Source organism: Silurus aristotelis, assembly GCF_946808225.1.
Source record: "Silurus aristotelis genome assembly, chromosome: 10".
Taxonomy (NCBI): Eukaryota; Metazoa; Chordata; class Actinopteri; order Siluriformes; family Siluridae; genus Silurus; species Silurus aristotelis.
Window position 1 is genome coordinate 12,275,027 of NC_139583.1, and position 18,073 is coordinate 12,293,099.

The 18,073-nt window shown below is 36.6% G+C and overlaps 3 protein-coding genes across 7 annotated transcripts in view; 2 read left to right on the top strand and 1 right to left on the bottom strand.

Moving 5' to 3' along the window:
- cUnh11orf16 (chromosome Un C11orf16 homolog) overlaps positions 1–8,661 on the top strand; it is a 237,177-nt gene extending 228,516 nt beyond the window's left edge. The window contains exons 2-10 of one of the 5 annotated variants that reach the window (XM_083552072.1): positions 2,186–2,309; positions 4,271–4,382; positions 4,495–4,702; positions 5,297–5,665; positions 6,667–6,779; positions 6,870–7,017; positions 7,091–7,325; positions 7,415–7,960; positions 8,101–8,661. In XM_083552072.1, the coding sequence (XP_083408198.1) occupies positions 4,508–4,702; positions 5,297–5,665; positions 6,667–6,779; positions 6,870–7,017; positions 7,091–7,325; positions 7,415–7,960; positions 8,101–8,342 (1,848 nt within the window). In that variant the 5' untranslated portion in view covers positions 2,186–2,309; positions 4,271–4,382; positions 4,495–4,507 and the 3' untranslated portion in view covers positions 8,343–8,661. Of the gene's footprint in view, positions 1–2,185; positions 2,310–2,381; positions 2,451–4,270; positions 4,383–4,494; positions 4,703–5,296; positions 5,666–6,666; positions 6,780–6,869; positions 7,018–7,090; positions 7,326–7,414; positions 7,961–8,100 lie in introns of those variants that run through there. The other 4 variants (XM_083552075.1, XM_083552074.1, XM_083552073.1 and 1 more) reach the window with 4 other exon arrangements.
- A 405-nt stretch (positions 8,662–9,066) lies between these two features.
- Positions 9,067–12,091, bottom strand: akip1 (A kinase (PRKA) interacting protein 1). Its single transcript, XM_083553328.1, has 5 exons — positions 11,952–12,091; positions 11,618–11,774; positions 10,572–10,661; positions 10,348–10,488; positions 9,067–9,495 (listed from the first exon to the last, which is right to left on the bottom strand). The coding sequence occupies exons 2-5, from the start codon at positions 11,759–11,761 to the stop codon at positions 9,352–9,354; spliced, it is 519 nt and encodes a 172-aa protein (XP_083409454.1). The 5' UTR covers positions 11,762–11,774; positions 11,952–12,091; the 3' UTR covers positions 9,067–9,351.
- Positions 12,092–12,476: 385 nt separating this feature from the next.
- Positions 12,477–15,435, top strand: LOC310732631 (uncharacterized protein; the record flags this gene model as incomplete). The annotated part of the gene is given in 5 exon segments (XM_083553243.1): positions 12,477–12,523; positions 12,857–12,891; positions 14,323–14,804; positions 14,807–15,021; positions 15,023–15,435. Coding segments are annotated over 5 exon segments (963 nt in total). The 3' UTR covers positions 15,207–15,435.
- Between the last annotated feature and the right edge of the window lie 2,638 nt (positions 15,436–18,073).

Consider the following 18,073-nt stretch of genomic DNA (forward strand, 5'->3'; position numbering starts at 1 on the left):
GACAATTTTGACACGTTTCCCTTTCACTTAAAATATAACCGAAGTGGAATTGAATATCTGTTTATTGCCAGCTGACTGGTAAGTGCAAAGTGGCTCCATTTTACCAGTGCTCTAGTGTTTTAATGTAAGATTGCTAGGATCCAATTTTTTATTTATTTAAAACTTAATTTGCAATAATGAGACGATTGTACCAATTGCATTGACTTCCATTCTTTCCTAGATCAATTTAATAAATAGAGGGGTAAAAATATTAATAATGTGATGTATACTTTTTTTCTTAAAAAAATTGTGATGTCATTATATTCAGTAAATATTCTAAACTTCAATTTAAATAAAAATCAACAAAAGTTTGGGCGTCAGATTGTATATTGATAGAATAACACAAGAATTACTGTAGTGCTTTCATGACACTTCTCTAGTATTGTATGAGGAAGTCAGATGTGTAAGAGAAGTATGTGAGGGTGGTGCAGGACATGTATGAGGACAGTGTGACAGCAGTGAAGTGTGCAGTAGGAACTGGTTTAAGGTGGAGGTTGGACTGCATCAAGGATCAGCTCTAAGCCCTTTCCTGTTTGCAGTGGAGATGGACAGGTTGACGGGCGAGGTCAGACAGGAGTCTCAGCGGACTATGATGTTTGTGGTTACATTGTGATTTGTGGTAAGAGAAGCAAACAGGTTGAGAAGAGCCTGGAGAGGTGGAGGTACGTGCTGGAGAGAAGGAGAATGAAAGTCAGGAGTAAGACAGTGTACATGTGTGTGAATGAGAGGGAGGGCAGTGGAGTGGTGCGGTTGCAGGGAGAAGAGGTGGAGAAGGTGGAGGAGTTCAGGTACCTGGGGTCAACCGTGCAAAGTAAGGGAGAGTGTTTTTAGAAAAGTGAAGAAAAGAGTGCAGGCAGGGTGGAGAAGAGTGACAGGAGTGATTTGTGATATAAGAGTATCTGCAAGAGTGAAAGGGAAAGTTTATAGGACTGTGGTGAGACCTGCAATGTTGTTGGTTTAGAGACAGTGGCATTAAGTAAAAGGCTGAAGGAGGAGGTAGCAGAGCTGAAGATACTGAGGTTTTTGTTGGGAGTGATGAGTATGGACAGGATTAGAAATGAGTTAGTGGTACAGCGCATGTAGGACGTTTTGGAGACAAGGTGAGGGAGGCCAGATTGAGAAGGTTTGGACATATGCAGAGGAGGGACATGATGTATATCGGTAGGAAAATGCTGAGGATGGAGCCACCTGGAAGGAGGAAAAGAGGAAGACCAAAGAGTAGATTTATGGATGTGGTGAGGGAAGACATGCAGGTAGTTGCGCTGAAAGAGGCAGATGTAGAGGACGGGGGTATGGAGACGGATGATCCGCTGTGGCGACCCCAATGGGAGAAGCCGAAAGAAGAAGAAGAAGCTTTCATGACACATCTGGGTTTTTCCTCTATTATTTATTTATTTATTTATTTATTTATTTTACCGTGATTAGGGTAGTATGATGTGTTTGTGTACCTGGTGTACATTTTGTACATGGTGGTTGCAGTAAGCAGCAAAAATAACACAAGATCACACCTTTTGTTCACCACACTGCTATTTCCTACTCCTATGCTCCTACTTTCCTCCTAGTGGTGTTTGAAAAGATACAGTGATAAGCAGAACATTACAGTGAATGAATGAGATGCTCAGTTGAATCAGACTAACTATTTTTAATTTGTCTTTGCTTTTCAACATGGCATTATGATTATCATCAAATCGTTTTAATTATAGAAAGTAGAACTATTTGCTATGACCTAAACTACTAACTATAGTGTACACACACAGTCAGGCAAAAAGTGGCTTACTGGAAAAAAAAAATTGAAGTCACCTCAGTTTCTGTGGTTGAGGTACAAATAAAAAAAAAAGGGAGCTGAGGTAAGCAGATGACTAATTCTGACTGATATTTTGGTAGGGTAGGCAAATTAGCTATTATGCTGAATTACAGACTTTACCTGTTGTGTTAAAATTGTGTTAAAAGATGATCTAAATATAATATAAAAGAATTTCTGCATGACAAACGACAAATTATTTGTCAAGCCTAGTTTTGCAATGTGTAGAAAATCTGCTGAACCCAAGCTAAGTGTCTGGAAACCAGCCATATAAAGTAAAATACTAGTAAATAGTAAATACTTCAAGTCTAAAAGTATTTTTTTAAACAACATCACATTCTCCAGAGGAAGAGGTTGGACCAGATTGAACAACTGCAACATGAAACCACCAGGCATTCATACGGTTCAAAGACACAGCGTACCTGGTTACAAACCAACTAAGATGGACCTTATTCAAACTGTGTGTCAGGTGAACAAAGTACACTATAGTTAACGTTGACATTTGGTTAAAATACCCCTTTTCAATCTTTCATTTCCTTCCAACTCTGCCTAGTGCTACTGACACTGGCTGTACTGTAAATCTAATATCAGTCACCATAGAGAAACTTGGGTAAGTATATTAAAGTGCAGATTTAATGCACAGTGGTTACTGTAGCATTGAGGTTATCCATTTTACAAGTTATATTTTCGTTTAACAACTTTGCCCAGCTTTAATGGTGTCTCTGTGTCTGTCTTTGAAATTATGGACCATTTAAACCATCAGGTTCAGACTTATCCTATAATCATAAACATTTAGATAAGTAACTAAATAACTAAAGGATTTATTGGCGATAGTAACCAGGACACTGAATTATGCTGAATTTGTTCTACATTGTTAAGGCAAAGATCATCAGCAACAAAATTGAGGACCATTCAAGGTCATTCCAGAACAACCTGCAAATCATTGGACACATCAAGCTGAGTTTGGGTTTCTGGGCACACAGAAACAGAGCTTTCATTTAGTGTTGTGAATAAGTGCACGATAACACTGTCCTTACAGATTTTAGCAATTAAGTTCAATCCGTAACCGAAGTGTACGTTTTGTTCTAGAAAATATCAATGTTTATATCTTTATGCGCATTTAAGTTGCTGAAAGTAAAATCTCTCTTTGTTAAGCCATCGGAATGCAAGACAACGGACACACATCAGATTTTAGTATATTTTAAATGCATTGCTGTCCTATTTTACAGCGTGTTATTGACATTGAAAAGCAGATGTTCATTCTTAGAAATTTATTTAGCTGGAAAAAGAAATTGTGGCATTTCTGATTTTCCCATTTATGCTCAACATTTTAGTCTCCATGGAATAAGGGAATTCTTTAAATATCTATATTTTTATCTCATGAAAATATTTATTTGCAACAAAAATTGGTTCAAAGAGCCTGGGGTCATTGTTGAAATCCATCAAGCTGGTGGGCTATTTTATTTATTTTTTTTTTATCCTTTTCAACTTCCTCTATGTAGAAATTGTAATAAAGTTACTAAAGTTAGAACTTAAAGCTCGGCATTTATGTTCAATCTAACTAGTTTTTAAAGTACAATGATGTATATTTTCACTCCATCTATATATCGCTCCTCTGCCTCAGATAATTCTCAAATCAGCCATAACAGATCAACATGTTAACTCTAGTTTAACAATCATAGGATCACAGGCAAAGCTTTGTGCATTAGTGGGAAATATGGAAACTTGAATAAAATACTGTTTATAGATTTTTTTTCTTCATGCAAAAATACTGAAGCCAAAAGCAATTAATCAGTTAAAGCAGACATGTTCCTGTTTTCTTTCCTTTTTAACAAATCATCAAGTTCTTGTTTTAACAAGTTGACATTGCGTTTGGCAATGTCAACTTCCGGTGTGGGACAGATCATATAGACATGCAGCATTAAACATTTAGCCTTTATGACCTTGAAATAACAGCTAAAATCAGGCCTTCTCACATAATATAGTTCAAATGTTAAATAATAATTTGAGTTTATATGCACCTTCCTAAACTCACAGAGAAAAATAAAAAAACATGACATTCATATTCACATGGACATTTGCCCAGACCAGAAGCAAAAGCAAATTCAGTTGCATCCAGCAATTATCTGACATTTATCAAACAATATAATCCATAACAAAGGCTGCATAATATTATATAGACAGCTTAAACAGTATAATGATGTAAACCCAGTAAACAGCACATGGAACAGATACACATTTTCACTGGTAATATCTGGGAGAATAAAAAAGGTTTTGTGCTAAGATTTAAATTCATAGATAGAGGTAGTTTACTTGTCATAACACACACACTGACAAAAGATGAAATCTAAGAACAAAAAGTAACAACAACATTTGTGACTATTCTCATGTGTTGCTATAGTGGCATGCTTTGTGTTGTGTCACCACTAGATGTCCCACTTTAGTAGCCAGTGCCTCACTATAGCAACCATATGACCCAACAAAAGTCCAGTAAGCTGCAAACTGGGACGGAATATATGCACTTTCTCAGAAATCTATAAAGGTATGATAATTCTTCTTCATTTTTTAATTGCTTTTTAAATGTTCTTCTGAAAACTGTCTACAATTGATGAAATACACAAAAAGAAAATGATTTCCAGTGCTTTTATTTGCAGAATTAGAGCCTCTATGTATCAGCACTCTGACAGTCAAAGTTTCATCCCTGTGCTGCTTGGAAATGACAGGAATATCACATATATACTGGACACTTCTGAGGCAATGGCTACAGTTCTGGGAAAAGTAAAAAATATGATTATACAAAGTCTGCTTACTAAGGCGTCTCTCAGAAACTCCCTCTTCAATATCATCAGCATTTCATATAAGGTGTCTTGCATTCAGAAAACTAACACTGACATATAATTAATAGGGTCCAATAGTCTGAGATCAAACAAAATCTTCAAAATTTCATTCCAAATTGGAAATTAACAATATTTGTTTTTTTGGTTTTTTGTAAATGAATTTTGAACATTTTTGTTAATTAATAACTAAATGATCAGTATCCTAAATATTTACTATTCCTGAATTTGCTCTGCTTTTTAGATCCAATAATGAAAGCAAATATGTAATATTCACCATGTATCTGCTTTGTACAAAAGGCTAGATATTTCTCATGCCTAATCTTTTAAATTAACGTTCATGTGTTCAGATGGCACACTAAAGGATTTGATCTAAAGCAAAGTTCGGACAAACCAAATGATAAGAAACGCTGAAATTCATGTAAATATTTTAGTTTCTTGGTTTTCAGTAATATGATTAGTAATAAAAAAATTATGTTCAATTAGATCACTAGTGCTGTCAGATTTTTGGACCCCTCTGAACATATATAGTTGCATCTTAAATAAGGCAGCTTCATCAAGTATTTCACTCAAATTGCCTGTTAAGCACATTATCTAATCACACATTTATGTATCTCTCTAGATAACATCATTGTCTGAGCACATGATTCCTTGTGCACCAGATACTGTGCACCAGGCCCTCAGCTGGATCCATACTCTCAGGACAAGCTCTGGAAATGACCTCCTTACTGCCATCATCACAGCATTTTCTGATCCTGCCTGTCAGTCTGTTCACCTAGTGACAAACAGCCTTCCAGACAACCCGGAGCAATGCTTAAATGCTTTATCTGCCATCACAGCACGCCCTGTACATACCTTCTACATATCAGAAAAGCCGGATTTGGACAGGAACATTTTGGATTTCCTAAAATGTTTGACCTCTGCCACTAAAGGGAGTTGTTACAGGCTGTCTCTAAACTCTAATGACTCAGCTGAGCAGGTGAACCCCTCGGTCAGTGTTATGACAGGAATACTAAAATCATCACCTGTTGTATGCTTTATTTAGTTGATTTCTAATTCATTACAATTTTTCTGTAACAGAACAGCACTAATAATAGTTTCAGCTATATTTCAAATGATAATTTCTAGTGTGTGATGGTTTCTCGGTTAACAGCACATTTACAAGGTCTATGGCTGATGCTCTTCAGAATCTGAATCTAATGATCTTCTTCTTCTTCTTCTTCTTTTTTCGGCTTCTCCAATTAGGGGTTGCCACAGCGGATCATCTGTCTCCACATCCCCCTGTCCTCTAAATCTGCCTCTGTCACACCAGCTACCTGCATGTCTTCCTTCACCACATCCATAAACCTCCTCCTTGGTCTTCCTCTTTTCCTCCTTCCTGGTAGCTCCATCCTAAGCATTCTCCTACCGATATACCACATGTCCCTCCTTTGCACATGTCCAAACCATCTCAATTTTGCCTCCCTCACCTTGTCTACAAAATGTCCTACATGCGCTGTCCCTCTAATAAACTCATTTCTAATCCTGTCCATCCTCATCATCCCCAACAAAAAAAACCTCAACATCTTCAGCTCTGCTACCTCCAGCTCCACCTCCTGTCTTTTACTCAATGCCACTGTCTCTAATCCATACAACATCTTAGGTCTCACCACAGTCCTATAAACTTTTCCTTTCACTCTCGCAGATACCCTTCTTTCACAAATCTAAGTTTAATAATACAAATACAAAATGAGTTTTATTTAACAATGAAAAACCTCTAATCATTGATAACAGTGAGGGTTTGGTAGAGGTGTCATTACTATAAGAGGAAAAACAGAGGTTGATGAAGTATTGACTTTTTTTATTTTAAAACACAGATGGCAAATTTTTGTGGTATATGAGGAACAAAACACTTCATAATGTGCTGTTACTGGAATCATTACACCACTGATTGATGATTCATTAAACATTATCCTAAATGCTATTAATATTCATATGTTTTAATCATAATAGGTAGCGCTGTTGCACTCATCACAACACCAGACTCAACATTTTTCATGCTCAGGGGACAGATGTCAGGTCTCATACAGCAAACCATTTCATCCAGTCTGCATCTCACCATACTGGTATAATCTTTAAATTAAAAGTCCAGATGTTTAGGGATATTAGCATTATCAGCACAGGATTTGACATGGAAAGAAATTTGTTTCTTCCAGGTGTTCCATGGGAAATCGTTTTAGTGTGACACCATATGTTTTAGGGAAGATAGCAAGAGGGCAAGAGTTTTTCTCAGGTTGCCGTGTGTTAGCACGAAGAGAGATAGATGGATTCTACTACTTGGGGACAATTGTACATCAGCTACAGGTAAAAACTAAAAGTCTAAAGAAATTTTGTAGTGTCGTTTGTGATAACAACCGAAAAGATTTGTGTATTCCAGGACAGAGGAGGACTCTTTATGGTGACTTTTGATACGTGTTTGCCCAAAGATGAAACCATGATGGAAACGGTATCATCTCAGTTAATATGCCAATCTGACATGCTGAATATAACTCAGGCACATACACACAATATAGTGCCAGGAGACACTGTATTAGCTCCCTGGGAACCTCAGATGAACCGATATGGACCCGGAAGAGTAGTTTTAGGCATGGAAGTAAGAGATCCTTTAAAGGGTAAGGCAAGGGTTTGAGAAGGTCAAGATGACGTGAGTGTTTATCAAACAGTTTTCACCAGCAGGATAAAGGTGCTTCCTTTGTTTCAGGTGGAGTGGGAGATGGACTAGTAGTGCTGTTTTGGAATGAAATCAGATCGCACATTCCAAAAAACCTGGCTGTGTGGATACCTGCTTCTCTCCATGAGCGAATAATAAGGGAACTGCAATCTAATGTGTTCAGAGCAGCCTGCTTAAACCACAGCCACTGTAATCACATTAACTGGTCACCAGTCTGCTGCTTAAACCACATAAATCACTATCCTTCAACAACTCCCTCAATGTGCTTTTGCCCAGTCACAAGCTATCCCTTCTCTAACCAATGTCAGCTCATTAATAATGAATGGAAAGGGCAGGAAATTAAAACTGACCAACTAAAGAAGCTGACAACTTCTCAGGAGATGGACAATGATTTGTCTTCCTTAGACTCAAGTGAAGATGAGGAAGAGGTTGCAAATGAAAAACAGCCAGAGCTAGTGAGTCGCTCAGTGAACACAGAAATATCATGCCTGAAAAAGGTCCATACTGAGCCACATATTAGACCAACTTGGAGGTATTGGAAAAGAGGATCCCCAGAGCCACACCACAAAAAACCAGGTTAGTGCCAGGCCATGGCTAAGGTTGTTATATATATATATATATATATATATATATATATATATATATATATATATATATATATATATATATATATTGTATGTATAACATGTAATTTGTTTTTATGTTGTTTTTTTTAGGGCACATAGTTAAGCCTCCAAATCCAGGTGATTCTTCCGTTGGAATAAACATTGATTCTGGATATTCTTCATCCAGTTTTTCAACTACAAATCACAGTTCAGTATTTGAAATGGTTCCCCATTCAGTAAGAAAAGGTGTAACGGTAAGAGAGGTGTTTGGTGGGACTTTACAAAAACCATTTTCTGAAGTACCATCTCCATTGGCTTTTGCAATAAATAAACTTTCAGCTGAACCAAGATAATAATCTGCTGAAACAGTTCAGTAAACTTGAGAAATATGAAAACATTTGATATATTTGAATAATTCATATATGAGTTTAAGTGGGGATGTAATCATTGATTATAGCCTTTTAACATTAAAACTGTATATATTAACAAATTATAATTTTTTTAATTACGTTTTGCCACTATTTTGTGGTATGCATGCACATGATATTTGAAAATCATGGACATAATGTTTATACCATAGGTTTTACTCTTAGTCAACAACATTACAATGCTGATTTACTTACAGATGTGCAATTTTCATATTCTTAAATAAATGCTTATAATATAATACTGGATTTCACCTGATTCTTATTTCCTGACATAGTAAACTAGTATTGAAATTTATATTTAATAGAAACTAATTAAAATAAACTCATGAAAACGAATTAGTTTGGGACGAATAATTAGATGTCTTATGCCAAAATTTACACAAACTTAGCTCAAGTGGGATAAATTGTTTGCAAAATTTTGGGATTTTATGAATCCCCAAAAAACCCCGACCAGGATAAAACAGTTACATGCATCAATGAATGATTTAATCCATTAATTAATTGTGTATTGATAATTACAATGATTTTACATTTTGTCATTTTTAATTCATTTTAAATGAATACATTTAACATGTGGCAACCCAAATATTTAGTAATAGATTGCAAAACCGCTGTGATTTTAAAGATGTGCAATAAATGTACAGCAAAATACTGTCAAAAATAAAAGAAAATGTTTATTTCAGCACTAAAAGTTCAGCACACAATAGCAAATATTGCAAAGCACATAATCATAACCGTTAACATTCAATACTGCTGATAAAAAATACCCTGAGTAGCACATGTACACATTACATTAAGGCACATTATACATTAAAAGTGCACAAAAAAGCTTAAATTCAGTTTTGAAGAATTTCATTTTTAGTTTCAGTGCAATGAAATAAGACTTTTAGATCACCAGATGTTTTGCTGTATTTAAAAACATTTGAGGTTGAGGTCAGAGGGCGAATGTGAGTCTCATGCTTTCCCCTGCATCGATGTGCACCACTCGGGTCTGTGGGCCTGCATCCTGCATTGCTGCTGTGACAGCATAAGTGCCTGGAGATACTTCAATCAAGAAATCCTCTGGCTCAGACAAACCCTTTAATAACATTAAAACAGAGCACAAGTTATTATTCCATGAGGCTTACTCAAATTTGACTGGAATTCAAATTAGGTTTTACATACTGTATATATATATATATATATAAGTATAAGTATAGACACCTTTGTTTATTTTTTTTTAGTGATTATTTCTATTTTAAAAAGTGACATCTTTTGAATTATTAATTTCTTTTCTATATTTATTGGAATTATGAACAACAAGCACATATTCATAAGCATAAACTAGTATATGCTGTAAAAAACATATGCCGATTCAAAAACTATATTAATCCCTGTCAATCCTTTAACATCCCCGTCTGTGCAACTGGTCGATGATGTACAGGTGGAACCAACGTTTGTGGAGTCACAAGTAACCACCTCCAGACAGATTTGATATGCAAGATCTCGCAACGTACCCCTAGACTAATGATATAGAAGGTAATAATGGAATCGCAGTCATTCAAACAGAGTTGCAGGATAACCTGAAAGCTGCAGGAAGTACAGTTACACACAGAACAATAAACTGCACCTCGTGTCTACAAAAGGAAGAGGTGTGTATATATGGAACAATAATATTGAACATAATTTAATTTATATTTTGATTTACAGTGGATGTCTCAAAGCTGTCAATGAAAACGTTCTAATGTTGGTCATTTGTGGTGTCGTTTTAGAAACCCACTATGTTTGATTATGTGTATGAATATATAACATTTTGTTTAGTACCAAGTAAAAACAGTATGTATGTACTGTGTATTTAAAGTGGATTATATGCACTAGAAGTATATTAAACAACAAAAACAAAGGTGTCTGGACACTTCTATCCCCCTCACTTCATATGGGACATGCTTACAGTGGAATAAGCTCTTTTGGAGGTTAAAGCAGTGGTTTGAATTTGACTGGAAGTCTGGAGAAGCCGCTTCGAGTGAAAGCGACACACATGGGTGTGCTCTTGTTGATGAAGCTCGGCTGCACTTGCAGAACTATAAAACCTCTGTGGGGATAAAGCACATGCTTAGCGGGTCTGCAAGCAGAAAGGCATAATAAAAACAGAGAAATTATTAACATTAGGTGTACCTTGCACTGATTACTAGTTTCAGACATGCACTCCACTATTTTTGCAAAAGCATTATCCAGGGTCATGTGGGCAGCAGAGTGATCCAGAACCTTTGAATAAACAACAAAGTTACATTTAACAATAGTTGCGTTATTGTAAATTATTGAACAAAATATCATGCACATTTTTAAGAAACAAGGGGAATCAAAGCCAAGATTTAGTACAGGATTTTTACTGTTAGACAATGGCTCTTATGCAAACGTTTACTAAGAGCATGGAAACTTGACAAAATTCCCAGAATTTCTAACAAATATTCTATGATATCTGATTCTGATATGGCTAATCAACAAGTCAGCTCAGGCCTATATCTCAAATCTAATTCTTTCTTTTATATAATGGAAGCAACTGTCATTTCTTATATAAGACAAGTATTTAAAAGGGTTTAAAAACCATAAGGCAAATACTCATCACAGATAGACTCCAAGAGAAATAATCAAATATACCAGGGGCATCCAATCTTAGCCACAAAAGCCCACAGGCTTAAGTTCTGTCCAAGCATGTTTTGCATCTAATAATCAAGATAAACTGATGGTTTTTGGTGAAATTTTAGAATTTTGCACATTATTTTGAATACGTTTAATCTGAAAAAAATTAAATAAATAAATAAACATTGGTTATGGGCAGCACAAGTTCTTTTCGAACCCTGGATTGATCCTGAGCTGGAGTACTGTCTGGATAAAGGAACATGCAAATCTTCTTTTATCCATGCTGGTTTCTTCACATTAATAGCAAAAGCATGCAGACAGCAGGACTGGCTACAGTAAATCGCTGCAAGTGCAAATGAGTTCTTGAATATGTGTGTGGTGCTCTGTGATGGACTCGTGTCACATCCTGGGTGTATTGCTTTCTTGTGCCCAGCATTCCTGTGATATACTCCTATTCCAACACAACGCAGGACAAAGTTGTTTATTTGGATGGATGGATAAATGGATGGATGGATAAATGGATGGATAGGTGGAAACATACCCCACCGTTTAAAAAGCATTTCAGTTTTGAAAGCTTGTACCTCTGCATGTGATGTATCCCGGCGATTACAGGATGAGCCTTCACTCCTCCAGGTTTTTGATCGTCTTTTGGCTTTTTGTAACACCTCAAGTCCGAGTTTAGATGAACGATCAAGTGAAGCCTCCAGCCAGCACCGACCTGCCATGATCGCTTTCCACCTGCTCACAGGAATCATGCGCGCAAGAGACATTGTTTGAATAAATAGCACGCGCACAAACACATTTCAAACCATTCACTACAAGGGTGTGGACTGCTGCTAGTAGCCATGCAAAACATTCTGTGGCGTCCACGTTAATAAAGACTGCAGAAAAGAGTCATGCAAGTTTTTAACTTACAGCACCAGATTTGTTAATTATTATTTCCTGTGAACAGTCACCGCTTTGCCGACATGGTTGATACAGTAGTTTTACTAGTTCACATTTGCTGGGCGTGTAAATGAAAGTGAAGTATGAAGAACGTCTTCCTCTCCCGGGTGCTGCTGGGAAATGTTGTCAATTTCATATAAAGGCGGAGAACGTAACCTAATAAAAGACTTACAATGTTTTTACATTAAAACATTTTTGTCAGGATTTTGTTTGTTTTTAATTAAACATCGGCAACATTTTTGAACATAAACACATCTATATGTATCAAAGCTATGCCTTTTTAGGGCCAAAACGGCAGAACAATCGCTAACTGTGTTCGAATTTGTCGCCCCCTGCTGGTTTTAACTGTTCATGAAGTTGATTGCTTGGGGGAACACCTGCATGTTCAAGCAGTTATCAAATCAGCCAGTCATATGGCAGCAGCATAATGCATAAAATCAGGCCAAACAACTCAAGAGCTTCAGTTTAAGTTCACATACAAGTTTACACAGAATAATGCAAAAGAAAAAGCAAGAGAACATCCTCAAAGCACAGGAGGCAAGGTAACACACCTAGGAGGAGAATTACCAGTCTGGATGAAGGAAGTCTTTATATACTCAAATAAGCACTTAACCATGGTGAGCAGAAAAGCACCTCTGCACAACAGCTGCACAACAAATCAAAAGTTATGGTGGATGGGCTACAAGACCAGAAAACCACATCAGGTTCGACTTCTTACAGCCATGATGATTTTAGATTTATCTAAAAATCGAAGGCTATCATCAGAAAACTCGCAATGAAACTGCACAAGCCTGGAAATAGACCAGGTGTATATTTTTCCCCAGTTACAATGAGCCTGTTCTTATGATAGTTTTAGATTTCTGTTCTTGGCTTAGAGGAGTGGAAACCAGTGTGGTCCTTCCACCTCAAGGTAATATTTGTTGTGCATGTTAAAATACCAGGGTTGTAGTGTGTGCTTATTTGAGTTACAATATACTTCTTGGCAGCTCAAACAGATCTGGCTATTTTCCTCTGACCTTTCTTATCAAGATGTTTTTACCCAGAGAACTGTTGCTCACCCAATGTTTTTAGTTTTGCACTCAGAGAGCGCTGTGAGTATAATTCACAGGAAATTAACAGTTTATAAAAATATCTCAGAACACCTCTTGTGTGTACAGTTTTCCTAAACCCCAAGTACATGCCTTTCTCTAGATAAGGTCCAATACTGGTTCTGGTGTACAGTAGCTCTTTTTTTAGCTCTTGGGAGATATTCAAGCACAGGGAGCATCAGTAATGTCTATCTTTCTCTTAATGATCCTTTCACCACTTTTTTCAGTCATTCAGAAAACTGACACATTTTTTCATATTAGTAGCAACCTAATCTTATTGAAAATATTCTGGGGAACTAGCTGACAATCTTTTACATTAATAATTAACATTAATCTTTTGTGCCGTGATCAAATGATGATCAAAAACATTACCATTATTCTTAAAGTCTGAGATTTGACATGCAAAACTTTATTAAGAATGAATGACAGTGGCGCAATATGCAGATTTATCTTACTATGTTATGGGTGTTATGATATATTATGATCAGTAAAGCGTATACATTTTGCATTAAAATTTTGTATTTAACCAGTGCCAGTCAGATGCTTATCCCTCATCTCCTAATTTTTTCTTTTATATTTTTTTATTAATTTAGTTTGATATAATGGAATTGGTGCTGTGCATTCAATAGATTGGTTCAACAATGTCTTATGTGTAACTTTTGTATTTTTCTCTAAACAAAGGTTCTCTAAATACATATATATTAAATGGCATTAATAATATTTTTTTAAATTAGGTGCTATTTCTATTCAGTCGAGACTTATTTACACAATTCCAGGACATAAAAAAGTTTTTAAATAAAATTGTCAATCACTATGTTAATTTGTTTGTTAAAAAGCTTTGCAGTATTTTGTATAAGACTCCAAAGCTCATCCCTATTCAAAATAGAAGGTGATTTTTAAGTGCTTTGAAATTTAGGTAGGCCTCTGGTTTGCATTTTATTGGCAAGTTTGCTCAGTCTTCCATAGCCAATATTCAAATAAACGTAGAGAGATTCAGTGACAAAGAGAGACTGAACACTATACATGAAATAAATCCAGAAGGAGAAAGGAGTGCAGAACAATCAAATATTTACACTACAGTATAAGGTCAGTATATTATTTATTAGTTTTTACTTTGTTATTATCTGTATTTGATTTCTTGCATGATAAGGCATTGTTACATAATAACTGAAGCCTGCTTTCTACCTCCAGAATGTTCATTGTGTAATACACCGTGGCGAATGAAAGCAATATAACAACTACGTCTCCTACAGGCATTTCCTTTCAAACCAATGTTTCATTGGCCTCATGGAATCCTCTTTCCCTTAATGAGAATATAATTCAGTGTAGCAGAAGTGGGACTACCTCTGCACGTGCACCAATAGAAATCCTTATCCTCATACTTTCCCTTACACCAAACACAGTCTTGCTTTGGCCGCTGGTAAAGAACAGAAAGTCTCTGTCACCTTCTGAAGTTTTGGGTCTCAACATGGCTGTGCTCAGCATGCTGTTTTACCTCAGCCTTCTGTTGGATATAGTAATATCAACAAAGGAACGCTCAGGACTACTATTGCGCAGCTCTCAAACCTTTGCCACCCTCAGTTACTTTGGCTGCCCACTTCTGCTGACCAGTATGTGCTTGGAGCGATATGTGGCAGTGGCACACCCTGTGCTCTTCATCAGGCTTAGGAAGTGGGAATATCGTGCTGCATGTTCTGTCATCATCTGGTTTCTCACCTGTATCATGGCAGCTGTCACCTTCTTTCAATCATTATTAATGTGTTGTTTTTAGTCATGGTGGCCTGTTTGGTAGGCATTGTGTGTGTGCTGCATAAAAAGGGTCCAGGTGATGGAGACCAAAATAATTCAGTTGTAAAGAAACAAGCTCTAAAGAATGTTCTAGCAATACTTGTGCCCTCAACTATAACTTATTTGCCACTTCTGGGTCTGGCCCCTTTTCTGTTGATAATCCAAATGTCAATACAAAAAAAACACAAATGTCCTTATCTGTACTGGTCTGCTTATGTTTAGTATTATCCCCAATTTTGGAGTCTGCATTGGGCCTATATTCTATATCTCCCGGCTAAGGAAAATTCTCTGTAGCAGACATAATGAATCAAGAGATACAAGGAAGAACACTGCAGACAAGAGAAACTAATCTGCTGATTTATCTGAACATCTGTGCCACCTAAGCAGTTTTGTGGAATTGCTGTTGTTGTTATAGGAGTAAAGATAAAGATTTGTAAAGATGCTGAAGATTTGTAAAGTGTAGGATTTGTAGCACTTATGGATTTCTTAACTTTATTTAATTGCTGTATAAGATGCAAGCATTGTTCTGTAGATTAAGCAACATGTACTGAATGTACTATAACATTAATAAAACTATGAATGGGCGAAAGTAATGTTACTACCTTTTAGGAGTAGGACATTGTATATTAAGTCAGATGAAAAGCTTCACTTTATGACTTATGCATATTTGATGTTTGCATGCTAAATACGCACATCTGCTATTCATCATGTTTTTTTCACGATTGTCATAGACAACTGTAACTATAGCTTCTCTATAATATATATATATTTTTTTCAGTATTCCCTTTATCCTGGACAGGGTCACATCTGACCTGTGGAACACTGTCCTAGGAACACTGGGCAGAAAGTGGAATTAAGATGCTAGTCGATCTTAGTGTCCATTTATCCAATTCTACATTTTGAAATATGCACTATTATCATTCATATAATCAAATAATAAATATGGGCAGTTTATTTAATTGTTAATTTTACAATGTTCTGTTTTTCTTATTTCAATTTGGAGATCATCTGTATATTAAACCTCGAAACAACTCATCTGAAATTTTTGAAAAGATTTGTTTCTTGACATGTAATTAAGTTTTTGAAAACATATAAAAGTTTAAAACACATTTGCTTTTAGCTGATTATTTGAGAGTTTCATGAAATTTAGAACATTCTTCTAGCTGTTTTTCGGTCCCTGTTGGTCTATTGGTTAGGATGCGCCGCTCTCACCGTGTGGCCTGGGTTTGATCCCCGGTCAGGGAACCAACCCCAGCCATTAGGGTTGCACAAGCCTTAGTGCCGGTCCCAAGCCCGGATAAATGGGGAGGGTTGCATTAGGAAGGGCATCCAGCGTAAAAACGTGCAAAATCAAACATGCGGATGGTCTGCTGTGGAAACCCCTAACGGGAGAAGCCGAAAGAAAGTTAGTTTTCTAGCTGTTTTTCAGTCTTTTGGATAACTGAGATAATTTATATTAGTCGGAATATCACAGATTTTTTTAAATCATTTAGAAATTTCCAACCATTTTTCCAAAGCCTCAGGCTTAAAATTAAATGAACAAACTTGTATAATTATAACTACTAAAGTTGACTACCAAAGTTTCTGCCTTTGAAATATTTTGCCAGATCTTCACTACAGCTTTTGCTTCTTTCTGCCTTTAGTTTTGTCTTCATTTGGGTTGAGGTCAAGTGGCATTAGCCCTTTCCATCTTGGCAGTTTTACACTGTAGAATTTATCCTGATACTATCAGTAATCCCATCAACAATTAACACCAGTGACACAGTTCCATTAGCAGCCACAAAATGTTCATGCCATAACATTGCCTCCATTATGTTTGCAAATGAAATGATGTGATATGGTTTGAAGCATAAGTTCTTCCTTTGTCTTCTCCATAATTTGATATCCATAATAGTGCTGAGCACATCTAGGACCCCTGCTTTTCACAATATACATGCTTCCATTAGGAAATATTATTAGAAGGCATGGAATTAGCTTCCATTGTTATGCTGATGATACCCAGCTATATATTTCATCCAAACCAGGCGATACAGCTCAATTAGCTCGCATAACTGAGTGTGTTGAAGAAATAAGAGATTGGATGACCCATAACTTTCTGCTATTAAATTCTGATAAAACGGAGATTTTGCTCATCGGCCCAAAAAATAGTACACAGAAGCTCCAGCATCTCAGCCTGCATTTAGACGGTTGTTCTGTAACTACTAGTTCAACGGTAAAAGACCTGGGAGTTATTTTAGACAGCAACTTATCTTTTAAAAATCACATCAATCAAGTTACAAAAACAGCCTTCTTTCACCTTAGAAATATTTCTAAGCTAAGAAATATCTTATCTATATCTGATGCAGAGAAGCTCGTCCATGCGTTTATGACCTCTAGAATAGACTACTGTAATGCATTACTAGGTGGATGTCCTGCATCATTAATAAACAAGCTTCAGTTAGTTCAGAATGCGGCAGCAAGAGTTCTTACTAGGTCAAGAAAACACGATCATATAACCCCAATCTTATCGTCCCTACATTGGCTTCCTATTAAGTTTTTCGAATAGACTACAAACTACTGCTACTCACTTATAAAGCACTAAATGGTTTGGCTCCCATGTATCTATCCAGTCTTTTAACACGCTACAATCCGTCACGCTCCCTGAGATCTCAAAACTCTGGGCTTCTAGTAGTTCCTAGAATAGCAAAGTCCACTAAAGGCGGTAGAGCATTTTCACATTTAGCTCCTAAACTCTGGAATAGTCTTCCTGACAGTGTTCGGGGTTCAGATACACTCTCCCAGTTTAAGTGTAGATTAAAAACATATCTTTTTAGCAAAGCCTGCACATAACACACATCACACACATCACATCACAACCTTGTGCTCCAGAATATATGATTACATGCACATTATCAACTTGTGCTGTTAATATCATGAACAGCAGCTACACTAATTCCTCTCCACTGCTTCTCTTTCTCTCCCCATCCCGAGGCATCCTGAGGTTTGGCCAGCTCCAGTCATGTCCCACCTCGTGAAGATTATGGACCTATGGATGATCATGGAGAAGTAGATGCCGAGTGTTTAAAGGCCCTGGCATGGAGAAGCTGATGCTGGATCTATGATGATCACAAATTGTTCTGTATTGTTGAAAGATTTATGACCAAACTCTTGATGTCACCCATATGAGGATGGGTTCCCCTTTGAGTCTGGTTCCTCTTAAGGTTTCTTCCTCATATC

Excerpts from the sequence above, each read along its gene's own strand:
- akip1 (XM_083553328.1), bottom strand. The coding sequence starts at position 11,761 with ATGGCAGGTCGGTGCTGGCTGGAGGCTTCACTTGATCGTTCATCTAAA. Across the intron at positions 10,489-10,571 it reads AAACTAGTAATCAGTGCAAG|AGGTTTTATAGTTCTGCAAG; the intron begins GTACACCTAATG and ends TTATCCCCACAG. Across the intron at positions 9,496-10,347 it reads CCAAAAGAGCTTATTCCACT|GGTTTGTCTGAGCCAGAGGA; the intron begins GTAAGCATGTCC and ends ATGTTATTAAAG.